Here is a 13,625-nt window from a genome sequence, read left to right as displayed (position 1 = left end):
TTAGGGGCTGCTGCAATACAGATGGAGTTGGTCCTTCAACTACCCTGGTTCCAAATAATTCAGGGCTTTATAAGGGTCACCATCGGCACTTTAAACTGGGACCAGCCTGCCTGCCTGCCTTTAAATTCATTTTGCTGCAATTCTACATCAATCTGGCCTGCCTCCATGATGGCGGCTTCTTCTTTTAAAGCGCCCCATGCCATCATAACTCCAAAATCCATCGATTCATGTGCAGGCTCTGAATTTCCTCTCGCTTCCTCCTGAAATCCATTACTGTACTTTTATTCAACAAAACCATGATAATCAAACTCGGTCGCAGGAAAGCATTGCTGAGGGGTGAGTCACTGCAACAGCACCCTCCATTAAAGTGCGTTAGGGGAGGAGGCTTGTTGGCAAGTGGAGCTCACCGTGAATGGGAAAAAGGATCCTGGGTGACCGAGCTTTGCTGGACTGAGAATGGCCTTTTAAAGCCCTTTAAAGAGCACTGGATTTTACACCACCGCTCCATCTAGTGGCTTTTCATGTTTTTAGAGAAGAGCTTTCCCCAACCTTACCAGTACCCACTGGGAATTACAGCCCATCATTTCTGCCTATTCTCTGGCAACGTCTAGGTTAGACTTCAAGGACATGCATTGATTTTATGTATTCCCTCTTAAGGGATCCTGATCCTACTTGCAATTTCTGCACCTTTGGGAAAGTTTGGGTTGCCTTGTCTGCTGTCTTATTCTGCCGTGGTTTGTGGACCTTTTGAGTTAGAAAGAAATGTTTATGTGCTATTATTGTCATTGTTAATAATACCACACCTTCACGTGTCAGTTTTGTTATGCCTGGTGTTTATTTTCACTGAGGAAAACAGAGAATTCCTCCTGGAAAGGCTAGACTGCATTCAGAGAAAGTGGTGAGCGAATAAAAGACAGGCATAAATGAATGCAGAAGAGATGGAATCCCATGCAGGTCCCTTTCACGAGATGATCTTCAGCAGCAGGAGCCCAGAAAAGATTGGCAGGCGGGGGCCGGAAGATCGAACTCCGTTTCCGAGAGTGCTGCATTCAGCCTTCTGGACAGAAGCAGAAGCCATGGGATGGAATTTTGTGGTTTCACCTTCTATTGCCGCACAGGTGTACGCTGTAGTGCAGCCCATCATGGTCCGGTCAATGTGGGTTCCATCTGCACATGGGAGACAAGATGGGTTGCTAGGGGAACCATTGACGCTTGCCTCTGTATCCCAAACCACTCCACCCAGCCTACTCGAGAGGAGTGGTACCCTTTTAACTCAAAGTCCAGTTGGCCACTGAGGAATGGCACTCAGGCAGGCCAATCTTTCCAGAGCTCTTGTGAAAATGAAGCGTTGCTTCCAACTAGACCACATTCCCGCCATACATTTAAAGCCCTGTGATACCACTTTAAACAGAGCCCCCATCTCCAGGGAGTCTGGGAGCTGTAGTTTGTTAAAAGGGCTGAGAGGTGTTAGGAAAAACCCCTGTTTCCCCTCCCAGGGGCTACAATTCCCAGAGTTCCCTGTGAAGAAAGATTGATTGTTAAACCACTCTGGGGACCTTCTGATCGGCAAGCCCTAGGCTCTGTGGTTTAACCCACAGCGCCACCCGTGTCCACCACCAGCAGCATAGATGCATTCTAAAACTGTGTTTAAAAAAAACAGAGCTAAAAGAATTTGTCCCAAGGACAAAGAGACCCTCAAAGGACTGGGAGAATGAAAAGTTTGCCGAGTCACAACCAAAAAATCTGAACACTGATGTCATCCAAGCCTCCTCTCAGATAATAGCCACCATGTCTTGCAGGTGTGGGTGGATAAGGACCTCTGAAGAAGATCTGCAAAGCCCAGGCAGGTTTATAAAGGGAGTCCGTTTGGTGCAGAGCTTAGTGAGCCAGGTTAGGACCTGGGAGAGCCAGGTTAAAGTCCCAACTGACTGAGCAAGTTGCTGTCTGTCGACCTGTCCTCCCTCAGAGGCATGTTGTGATAATGAAATGGGAAGAGGGGAATTGTTCGCCACCTTGAGCTCTTTCAAGGAAAGCTGGGGTATAAGTATGAAAAAGCATACCAATAAAACAAGTGGCTCGACACTGGATGTCTTTCCCCCCTTTGCTATGGTTTATAGCTAAGCAAATAAAATATTTAGAAGAGGCAATCATTCAGATAAGCCAGCCGGAGGCATCCAGGCAAGGGGATCATGGTGGCTTTGCTCTGTCTACCCAGCAAAATGCCCGTCATGAAAATCATCCCACCTACCACATAGAGGAGAAGCAGAATGACTGCATAGGAAACCACTTACTGGTATCTATATGTGAGACAATTGTAAAGCAGCTCGTTTCCATTCCAGTGCAATTGGTCATCTCTGTCTTGCATGAATCCTTCCATTCGTGGCAGGCAGGACACATTATTCCGTTGGCTCGTGTCTGTACTGGTATTACTGAAAGCAGGGCGGGGGAGAGGGAAGCATTTGGCCGTCATCTCATCAGAGGAGGAGGTAATACAGAGACAAAGGTTTTATCCTCACAACCACTTTCAGGGGCGCCAACTTGCCCCCCACATTGAGGGGCCCTGGTGTCACTTGGCAACATATGCATGACACCATGCATGTGGTGGTGGGCCGTTGCTTGGGCATGCGATCCGGGGTGCACGAACCACATGCCCCCTACAGAGATCCCTGTTGGTGGCAGGACCTGGAAAGCACGGAGAGTAAAGATCACCCTCCACGTGCTCTGCTCCTGCCTGGCACATGATCACTTGCCCATCAACAGAGGGGGATGGGGAGTGCAGAGAGCATGTTTGCAGGAGGGAGGCCGTTCTGTTTCGGGGAGCCCTCAATACTTGGGTGGAGGGTTCGGCCCCCTGCCCACAAATATTGAGGGGGCCAAAGTCCCTTCCGCCCCCTAGAGTTGGCACCCTTGACCACTTTGTACAAGGTGCTCTGCCATGTTTTTAAGTCTTAATCCCATCCTAGCTGAAGTGGCGCCCGTGCCTTTTGCACAGTCCCATCTTGTTCCAAAATGTTTTCTAGTGCTGGCGTCAGGGGTGGGGAACCCAATACTGGCTGGCCAGAGGTTCCAATTTGGCCGCTTCCTCCAAGCCATGCCCACCTCCCAATCTGCTGGCATAGTTTTCCAGCTGATGGGAGAAAGGGTAGGGTTCAATTCTGCCTTGGCTGCAAGTGCCTGTTCACAGCGGGGAATAGCCACTCAGAGTCAAAGCAACAGGATTAAACACAGAGAAACACAAACACACCAGCCAAACATGGCCAACGGTCAAGGATGAGGGGACTCGTAGTCATACAATATCAGGAGGACACCAGGCTGGGGAAGGCTGATATCATGAACTGGCAGGACCACAGGGAGGAGGAAGAGAAGGAAGAGGATCCCCATGAACATGGCAGGCTCCATGGCATAGGGAGCAGTAGGAGGGCGCTCTAGGAGGCTGAGGCAGGCAAGGGCCCACAGTCCAACTCCCTAGCTGGCGAGATGGGGCTTGCTAGCTATGGAGGATGTGGCATATTGCATGAAGCTATGGAAGAAGGAAGTGGGCTCTGGAGGGTGAATGGAAGGAAATGGTGAAGGAAGGGAAACAGGAAGTGGGTATAGCACAGTATACCTACAGACGGGTACAGCTTTATCGCAGTCATCAATGCAGCAGACCCAGCTTTCGCGTACTCTTCTTCCACCCCCCAAAGTGATGTAAATTGGAGGCATGGAGCACTGATGCATGGTTGAACACCCTTTCTCTGTTTTTGCCACTGATGGTCCATCTAAGCAGGAGGAAAGGAGAGACAAAGAGGTTTATTTAGTCACCAGTCAAAAGGTTCACCATTGTCTGCATATGACAGCTGTGCTCAGAGATCTGCGCTGGTTGGTGATTTGCAACCAGGCCAAGTTCAAGGTGTTACTATGCGTGTACAAAGGCCTTGGCAACTTGAAATCAATTTGTCCACATCAACAGAAGTATAGTGTCCAGATCAAGGGAAGTAATAGTACCGCTCTGTTCTGCCTTGGTCAGACCACTGTGTCCAATTCTGAGCACCACAATTCAAGAAGGATGTTGACAAGCTAGAACATGTGCAGAGGAGGGAGACCAATATGATCAAGGGTCTGGAAACTAAGCCTTACGAGGAATGCTTGAAGGATCTGGGTATGTTTAGCATGGAAAAGAGGAGACTGAGAGGAGATATGATAGCCGTCTTCAAATATCTGAAGGGCTGTGCTGTCACAGGGAAGAGGGATTTTCTCCTGCTCTGGATGGTAGGACTCGAACCAATGGCCTCGAGTTGCAAGAAAGGCGTTTCCGACTAAACATTTGGAAGAACTTCCTGACAGTAAGAGCTGTTCAGCAGTGAAATAGACTCCCACGAGAGGTGGTGGACTCTCCTTCCTTGGAGGTTTTTAAAAAGAGGTTGGATGGCCATCTGTCATGGATGCTTTAGCTGAAATCCTGCATTGCAAGGGGTTGGTCTAGATCAGGCATGTCCCTGTGATCTACTGGTAGATCATGGGGTGTTCCTGGTAGATCTCTGGCCCCTCAGTGATCTCCTCCCCCCCCCAAAAAAAACCCTCAACAACTTTGGTTTCCTAAAAATAGATGAACAAGTTTGCCTTTACATATATATATAAAGCTCTACAACTTTGCCTTTACAAAATGCCATAGGCTCAACAACTTTGGCTTCTTAAAAAAAAAAAGCTCAAGATCTTTGGTCCATCCAATGATAACAGGTAGATCACTGCCAGTTTTTTTATACTGTAAGTAGATCACAGTCTATTGGGAGTTGGACATGCCTGGTCTAGATGACCCTTTGGGTCCCCTCCAACTCTAAGAGTCTATGATTGCCTTGCTCCACGTGTGCCCACTCGACCCCTTTGATCAGTGTAACTGGCTCTGTTACAAATGCCACATAATGCCTGTCCTGCATTTGTAAGAAACCGATCTTTTAGTATGGCACCCGACCCTTTGGAATTCCCTGCTTATTGATATCAGGCAAGCACCTGTACTCACTGTACTCTTTCCACACATGCTGAAAAGCATTTTTATTTAAGAAAGCCTACCCAGGTATACAGATTGATGTTTTATTATTATTTAGTTAATTGCTGTTTTTAATTTTTTTGAATGTCTTAAACAGTTGCTTTGTTTTTACCCATAATTGTATTCTTTCATTCTTTTAGTAAACAGCTTTGCAGTGTATAGTTTTTAGAAAAACAAATACGGTGTGCTTGTCTTGAAGATGAATATTACAAAGACCTAGGGTAGGAGCAAGGCAGGAGCGTGGCTGGTCCAGTCCTGTGGAATGTTCTGCCAACAGAAATTCAGCAGGGCACCTTTTGTTTCAAAGTCTGCTTGCAAACTTTTCTATTCCATCAGCCTCATGCAGGCAATTAAGAATGCATATTTCCACAATAGTCACCCGATTACTATTTTTAAACTTTTACATATGGTTTTTATTGTATGTTTTTATGTACTGTGGTTGTGAGCCATATCTCTGCCATGAATTAACGGCATGCTGTATTCTTATAAATAATAATGATGATGATGATAATAATAAAATTTATTTATACCCCGCCCTCCCCAGTCAAGGCCGGGCTCAGGGCGGCTAACACCGGATATAAAACAGCTGATTGAATTACAACATAAGAACAAAATTAAATAAACATTAATATTAAAGTTAAAATTAAAATTAAAATGCAGCCTCATCCGCAGAGGAAAAGGAAAATGGGGGAGGGGATCAGGTTGGCTTCAGGCCAAATGCCAGGTAGAACAACTCTGTCTTACAGGCTCTGCGGAAAGAAATCAGGTCCCACAGGGCCCTGGTCTCAGGAGACAGAGCATTCCACCAGGTCAGGGCCAGTGTTGAGAAGGCCCCGGTTCTAGTTGAATAGATTTGAAAAACAGTGAAGAAATCGGGGAGAGTAAAATGCAAGAACTAATCAAACTCGTTAGCCATCTTCAAATACCACACAGAAGATGGGGCAAGCTTGTTTCCTGCTGTTCCAGAGGGCAGGAGTAAACATTAGAGATAACTTTCTGGTGGTAAGAGCTGTTCAGCAGTAGAACAGACTACCTGGGAAAGTGATGGGTTCACATTCATCAGGTCTCTTGAAACATAATTGGATGGCCAATTGTCCAGGATTCTTCAGCTGTGATTCCTGTATTGCAGGGGGTTGGACAAGATGACCGGGGGGGGGGTACCTTCCCATTCTACAATTCTATGGTCCCAAGATCTTATGACTCATGTATCCACTTTGGTTCAAATCAAATTGAGGGCATCATATCTTGTTCCTTTGGGTGACTGCAGAAAGTAACATGAAGCAGGGCAAAAACACCACCCCATCCCAGCTGGTGCTGAGCTCCCAAGCCCACTGTGTCATCCACACATAGGATAGTTATCCATGGACTTGCCACTGATCTGACTTATGGTCTCTCCCACCCACCTACGGTGCTTTCACTCAGGATGACGATGCAGGTCTCCTCACGCCCTTGACACAGCTTCTTCGGACCAGTACAAGTGGTTCCCTCGCCAGTACATGTTTCACACTCCAGGGAAGCCCCTGGGAGGGGAAGAGGGGGAAATAAAACATAATGAATTCATGTTTCATCCAATCATTAAGCATTAATCCTTGCTAACCAGATTATCGTACTTGTCACTGGGTGCGGGAGAAGAGCTGGAGATCAAGAGTTCAGGAAGGCAGCAATGCCATCTGATCCTCTTGTCAGTCATGTGTGCTCTGTCATCTATGACTGCTAAAGCAGGCTAGGTCCTGTTAAATGCAGGGGCTCCTCTTGTGGAAAGCAGAGCTAGTAATGTAAAGATAGAGCTACAGCTCTTATTTGATGCTCGGTCTGAAGATGCCACCTGAATAGACTCTCCAGCATGAGCCCTTCATGGAGCTGTCCAAGATACATCAAGGGAGCTGTCCAAGGGAGCTGTGATACGTTGCCTCTGTGTTGAGGCCATTGCCCCAAACAGAGCAGTCTGAGCAACCCAGTTCCTACTGCTGGACTCCATATAATAATAATAATAAATTTTTATTTATACCCCGCCCTCCCCAGTCAAAAACCGGGCTCAGGGCGGCTGACACCAACAGAATTACAATAAAACATAAAAACAATTAATTAAAATACAGATTAAAATACAGTATTAAAATTTAAAATGCAGCCTCATTTCAAGTAGGCCATAAATCCAAGCCATGAGGGAGGAAAACACAGGGGTCAGGCTGAGTCTAACCCAAAGGCCAGGCGGAACACCTCTGTCTTGCAGGCCCTGCGAAAAGATGACAAATCCCGCAGGGCCCTGGTCTCCTGGGAAAGAGCGTTCCACCAGGTTGGGGCCAGTACTGAAAAGGCCCTGGCTCTAGTAGAGGCCAATCTAGCCATCTTATGATTCGGGATCTCCAGAATATTATTATTTGTGGGTGCTGCTTCTAAGTGAAGCCCAAATCAGAGATTGGGGGGGGGGGCTTTTGGCATCACATCACAGCGAGGGACATACAGGAGCAGTCAGGATAATTGTTTGGTTTTTTTGTTTGGTTTTTAAATGTTTTCAAAGGGAAAATTGGAGGGGGGAATGAAAAACATTTTGCCATCACAGCAGTGGAACCACAGTAATGATCAATAAGGGTTTTGAAAGTTATCTTTTTTATTTAAAAATACAATTTTGGGGGAGGGGATTTGGAGGTGCAAAAAGTCAGGGGGTTCAATAAGGCTGTGTGTTAGCCACCCTGTTGCAGCTACTAAAGATGTGGCCAATTTTTAGCTCACTTACTTTCTTACAGGGTTTTCAGAAGAGGGGTTGGTTGTTAAACTACCCCACAAAATGTACGCTAGCTCTGTGAGGGGAATGTGAGAGGGTGTTCTCCTAAGAACTGTCTGCACCCTTAACAAACAGCAGTTCCCACAACTATTTGATCCAATAAGATGGTGCTTTAAACATGTAGTGCAAATGGACCCTTGGTGTCTTCCTTGCTCTCTTACCCCCCAATCTCCACAATTACCTGCCTAATAAAATATCGTGTTTAACCTAATTCCTTTTGCGTTATATGCTTGCTAAGTGAATAGTAGAAGTCATAGTATGAAGACCACATCTGCTGCAGAAGACGTTTCTCTTCTGCTTCATTTGCTTTTAACTGAGAGTCAGCGTCAAACCCCTGTTCTAAGAGTTATTTTGTTTTAAGAACTCTATTCTCCACCCACCACACGCTGGCTGGAACCCAGCCTGAATCATCACACACTCCCATCCACACACACAAAGACATCGTCAGGAGATCCCAACTGCCTTGGATGGTGGAGAGAACTGGAAACACCCACCCCGCAAATGCTCACTTGGTATCTCCCCTTCCTTTTTAATCTATCTGCAGCACCTCCTTACCTGATGTTACCAGTGCCAAAAAGAGGCTCAGTTTCAGAAGAGTCTGCATGATGGTGGTTGTGGTTGGTATAGCAAGTACAGACACTCCTCCTCCGATGTTTCAATGGGCCTGCAATGGCATCCAGAGGGAAGCTTTATTCAAAGTGCAATTGCACATAGCTCACATAAATCCTTGTTAATGGTTAGGGCAGATGGGTGGAGGAAATAAATGAGAATTGCTAGGATTCTGATACAAGCATTCAACTTCAGCAAAATGTTCTCTAGTCAAAATTTCTCAGGACTTTTTCTCAACCATACCCTCATTTATTCTCCAATAATATTTTCCACCATTTCTTAATTTATCGTGGCCACCATTTCTCCTTTCTATCCACCAACCATGCCCTGGAATTCTAGATCCGCAGTATTGCAAAGGAATGATAACCAGACAGCCAACAGCTATTGCTCCTGCTCTCGCCCCTAGGAGAAAATAAAAGCTCTTGGAATGCCCCTCCTAACGGTGAGCTCCACTCCAAGAAACTGTTGGAATATGTGTGGGGCACAATATCATGATGGTGGATTGGGAGAGGATGTGGAAAAAGGGAATTCAGTTTACAGCGTGTAATGTAGTGAGAGAAAATATGATGAAAATGATGTACAGATGGTATTTAACACCTGTTAAGTTAGCTAAAATGCATCATACATATGATAATAAATGCTGGGAATGTAAGGGAAAAGAAGGAACCTTTTACCACATGTGGTGGACGTGCCCCAAAGTAAAAGACTTCTGGGAAAAGATTTATAATGAATTGAAAAAAGTGTTGAAAAACACATTTATTAAGAAACCCGAAGCCTTTTTACTTGGTATAGTAGGGGATGAAATACCCCCAAAAGATGTTTACTTTTTTATGTATGTCACAACAGCAGCGAGAATACTATTAGCAAAGAATTGGAAGAAACAAGAATTACTAACTATGGAAGAATGGCAATTGAAGATGATGGACTTTATGGAACTAGCCGAACTGACTGGGAGAATTCGTGACCAGAGAGAGGAGACGGTGGAAGAAGATTGGAAGAAGTTTAAATTGCATTTGAAAAAATAAAGTAATATTTGAATTATAGGATATCTTTGGAAGTATATTTAGGCTGTAGGGTTAGAAGATAAGGTAGTTTCGATAGAAATAAGATATATGTAAGTTTTTTAATATGAGGAATTTATGGTAAAGGTTAGTTTACTGAAAATGGGTAAAGTTATCATGTATGAAAACTACTAAAGATGAGCTATGATGAAAATCAGGGAGAACTTGAGGAAGTCCATATAATAATGTTTAGAAAAAATGATCAAAAAGTATGTATTTGTATTCTTTGTTTTTGTTATGTTTTTGTCATTTTTAGTTTGTTGTATTGTGGTATATTTAGTGTTTATTATGTGTGTTATTATAAAATGAATAAAAAATTTTTGAAGAAACTTTGGAATATGGTGGAGAAAGCCACATTGAGGTCTGCTCCTGGGATATACAGTCAACTGCTTGAAAATCCAAGGTGGCCTCTATATTGTAACACTTCACTCAAAGTACCAAATGCCATCGCTTGACAGAATCTGAGGCTGCCTTTGATGGTGATAGCCCACAGTTCACAAGAGGTACTTGGTGCTAGCCAAGGAGCCATTCTTACCCTTATTCCAGCAGTCAGACGAATTGGCATCATATGGTACCCTGAGGCACTACCACAGGAATGGGAATTGTTCTCTAGATGGTGTTGGCCACACTCTCTCATGGGAGTACAAAAAGGAACCTTTCCTGTCCGGCAGGCCAGATCCTTTTCCTCCCACTCCTGGCAGGCTAAAATTGACTGATGGTTGAGGCAACCACCTGTCTATAATGTGATGTCTCTATGATGTTAGGTGATGATGCTTCTGGATTGTCAGTGAGACTTGAAAGTACAGCATTGCGTCCCTATGTGGTGGACATGTAAAAAAAAGCTAAAGTTTTTTATAGAAATGATATATTATGAAGAAAATGTTTAAATGGGCTATTCCCCAAAGATCAGAAGGTTTTCTTACAGATAGAATAAACATGGATGTTCCAAAGATGACAAAACTATTTATGTATGTGGCAGCAGCAGCAGCAGCAGCTAGAATATTATGTGCACAGAACTGGAAAGAAGAGAAGATTCCAATGAAGGAGTGACTTTTGAAAGTAATGGACTATTCAGAAATGGCAAAGCAGACAGCAAAACGAAGAGATCAAAATGATGGTGTTTTTATAGAAGAATGAAGAATTAGATTGGTTTTTTAAAATGTTACAGTCAAATGAAATGGCGGGCAGGATTTGAGATAAAAGCGGAAGAAAAATGGAAAAATAATTGTAATAATTTGTTGTAGCAGATAAAGATACAATGCAGTAGAAAAGTTTTGAGTAAAAACATTGTGTATGTGGGGGTGGGAAGTCCACTTATGAAACAAGGTTATTGTGAAAAAGTTTGGAAATTTTACTAAAATTTTATATAGTGCAGTATTGGGCTATTTGGAAGGCCTTCGGCACACAGCCCTGAGCTGCTCTTTAAGCCTCCGCAAAACCAAAGGTTGAAAGAGCCATACAGGACTGTGTGCAGAAGGGCTTTCAAACAGCCCTTTTTCTGCCTTTCAAAGCAGCACCCAGCAGGATTGGAGTCTCTGCTCATCAGCCGAGGAGCGGAGACTTCTATCCTGCTCCCTGCCAGGCCCGGCTCGCCCATTGACTCTAGTGGCGCACTGCACCACGGTGCCTGGGCGATCAGGGGTCACTGAGGGGCGCTCCAGCAAGTGGGGGAGCTTCGCGGTGGCCTCCCTTTTCCCTCCACCAGCCGCGCCGCGAGAGCAGGGAGGGAAACGAGCAGAACATGGGCACTAGGACCCTGTTCCGCTCTGCAGCGCCAGTGTCATACCTCACCCCGGTGCTGCGTTTCATTGGTAGAGGTGACGCCACATGGCAGCACCTCTACCAATGAAATGCAGCGCCCTGTTGGCGGGAAGGAACCCGGCGTGGCCCGGCCTGCCCAGGCACCCCGCTCCGCTGTGAGAAGGACAGGCAGGCAGCCTCCGGCACAGCGCGGCCCTACTGTGAGGTGCGGGGGCTCCCGCCCGGCACGCCAGGTAAGAGTGGGGGGGTACCCGAGGGATCCCTGCACCAGGGTGCCCGATGACCTTAAGACAGCCCTGCTCCCTGCAGGACCTTGCTTTGCCCGTGCATTCTCCAAAAGGAACCCATGGGTGAAGGAGCATCCAGGAGGGGGTGGGTCAAATCCTGCTGCTCTGCCTATGTGCATGCCCATTCCCTGTGGAGAACAGGTGCAAAATTGAACCCTGGCATGCCCTACTCATCACCTCTTGTTGCCTGACCATTGGAATGCCATCAGCTGATTGGCAGGTGGGTTTGACTCAGAGGGAATTTTTTAAAAGCCTAAGGAAGCAAAGGGGTGAGGGAAACATACCTTGCTCTTTCGTGGCATGTCATACAGGCCGCAGACTTAGATCAAAGCAGCGTGAAGTCTCCCCGACCCACTCAAGAGCCATCTAAATTCACCTCGAGATGGATGCCTTCATCCTGATGGAATGGAACTCTTGGTGTTTGAAACTCATGCCTAGCAAACTGCAGCAACTGTCACAAAGGCTCCCCCTTTCTCCCTCTCCCCTCACCAATGACCAGATGTTTAGTTGTGGTTTTTAAAGCATTAGGAATGTGCAAAGGCCCTGATTCAAATATAAGGTCTGGTCCAGATCCCGTTGGATCCAGATTGCTGAATCCAGGGCTAGCCCCTTCCAGGAGCCAAGGTGAGATGACTGACTCGGGCTGCAGGATTCACAGGGGCAGCAGTTCCCAGTGTAGATCTTTATTCTACCCTTCTGATGCAGATCTTCCCTCACCCTTGTTCTCTGGGGGGGGGTGCCATTTTGTGGTTTTCCCCAAGCGTCAAAACGTCTTTGGCCGGCCCTTGCTGAGCCAGGCCTCAAATTGGAGGTGCCTTGCACAGCCTTATTAAAATGGTCTGGAAAAAATTAAGAAGAACCATTGCTAACAATTTAAATGTTGAAACAATTTTTTTTAAAAAAAATGCACACTTATTCAGATACCATGCACACAAAATCTCATACCAATAACAAACTTAGTTGGTCTCTAAGGTGCTACTGGAAGGAATTGTTTTATTTTGTTTCGACTACGGCAGACCAGCACGGCTACCTACCTGTATCTAGAATTTAAATGTTGCTAGGAACGGCATCCTCCTCCTCCTCCTCCTCCTCCTCCTACTCCTCCTCCTTCTTCTTCTTCTTCTTCTTCTGAATTTTAACAAGGAGAAATGTAAGGTACTACACTTAGGCAAAAAAAAATGAAAGGCACAAATACAGGATGGGTGACACCTGGCTTGAGAGCAGTACATGTGAAAAGGACCTAGGAGTCTTGGTAGACCACAGAGAAGGTTAAGGGGTGATATGATAGCCATGTTCAAATATATAAAAGGATGTCATATAGAGGAGGGAGAAAGGTTGTTTTCTGCTGCTCCAGAGAAGCGGACACGGAGCAATGGATTCAAACTTCAAGAAAGAAGATTCCACCTAAACATTAGGAAGAACTTCCTGACAGTAAGAGCTGTTCGGCAGTGGAATTTGCTACCAAGGAGTGTGGTGGAGTCTCCTTCTTTGGAGGTCTTTAAGCAGAGGCTTGACAGCCATATGTCAAGAATGCTTTGATGGTGTTTCCTGCTTGGCAGGAGGTTGGACTGGATGGCCCTTGTGGTCTCTTCCAACTCTATGATTCTTCTTCTTCTTCTTCTTCTTCTTCTTCTTCTTCTTCTTCTAAGATTTTTATTGAAGTACGAGAATTTTTACATACATTATATTCTCTCCTTCCAATTTTTAATTTCCTGTACCATTTTTCCTTTCCCTTCCCAACCCCCTCCCCCACCCATAATCCATTGGAAGGCTTCAAACAGTTGTCCTCAGCCATGGGCACAATGTCTTTAATTTCCACTGAATGTCTTCTGGTCCAGTAGTTGTTATCCATTGAAGATAGGGGTTCCATCTGGTCCTTATCACAGTAGACTTGGCCTTCCATGTTATATCCTGTGACGTTACTGCCATGATGTCTGACTGAATAAATTCAAACAAATAATTAGTCCAGACCTCTACTGTCCATTTTTCTCTATCTTTCCAACCTAAAGCTATTGTTGCCTTTCCTGCTAGTATCATTGCTTTGATGGTGTGCTGGTCACCTTTCTCTATGGCCGAGTTTCCTAGTATACCCATTGTCA

The 13,625-nt window shown here is 45.4% G+C and overlaps 1 protein-coding gene across 1 annotated transcript; it reads right to left on the bottom strand.

Moving 5' to 3' along the window:
• Positions 1 to 961: 961 nt before the first annotated feature.
• Positions 962 to 8,412, bottom strand: LOC148685438 (phospholipase A2 inhibitor and Ly6/PLAUR domain-containing protein-like). Its single transcript, XM_088671342.1, has 5 exons — positions 8,364 to 8,412; positions 6,430 to 6,546; positions 3,612 to 3,761; positions 2,292 to 2,429; positions 962 to 1,167 (listed from the first exon to the last, which is right to left on the bottom strand). Exons 1-5 carry the CDS (start codon positions 8,410 to 8,412, stop codon positions 962 to 964), a joined length of 660 nt encoding a protein of 219 aa, XP_088527468.1.
• Positions 8,413 to 13,625: the final 5,213 nt, after the last annotated feature.

Source organism: Zootoca vivipara, chromosome 6, assembly GCF_965207765.1.
Source record: "Zootoca vivipara chromosome 6, rZooViv2.hap1.1, whole genome shotgun sequence".
NCBI lineage: Eukaryota > Metazoa > Chordata > Lepidosauria > Squamata > Lacertidae > Zootoca > Zootoca vivipara.
Note: the sequence above shows the minus strand (reverse complement) of the source record. Positions and strands in the feature narration are given on the sequence as shown.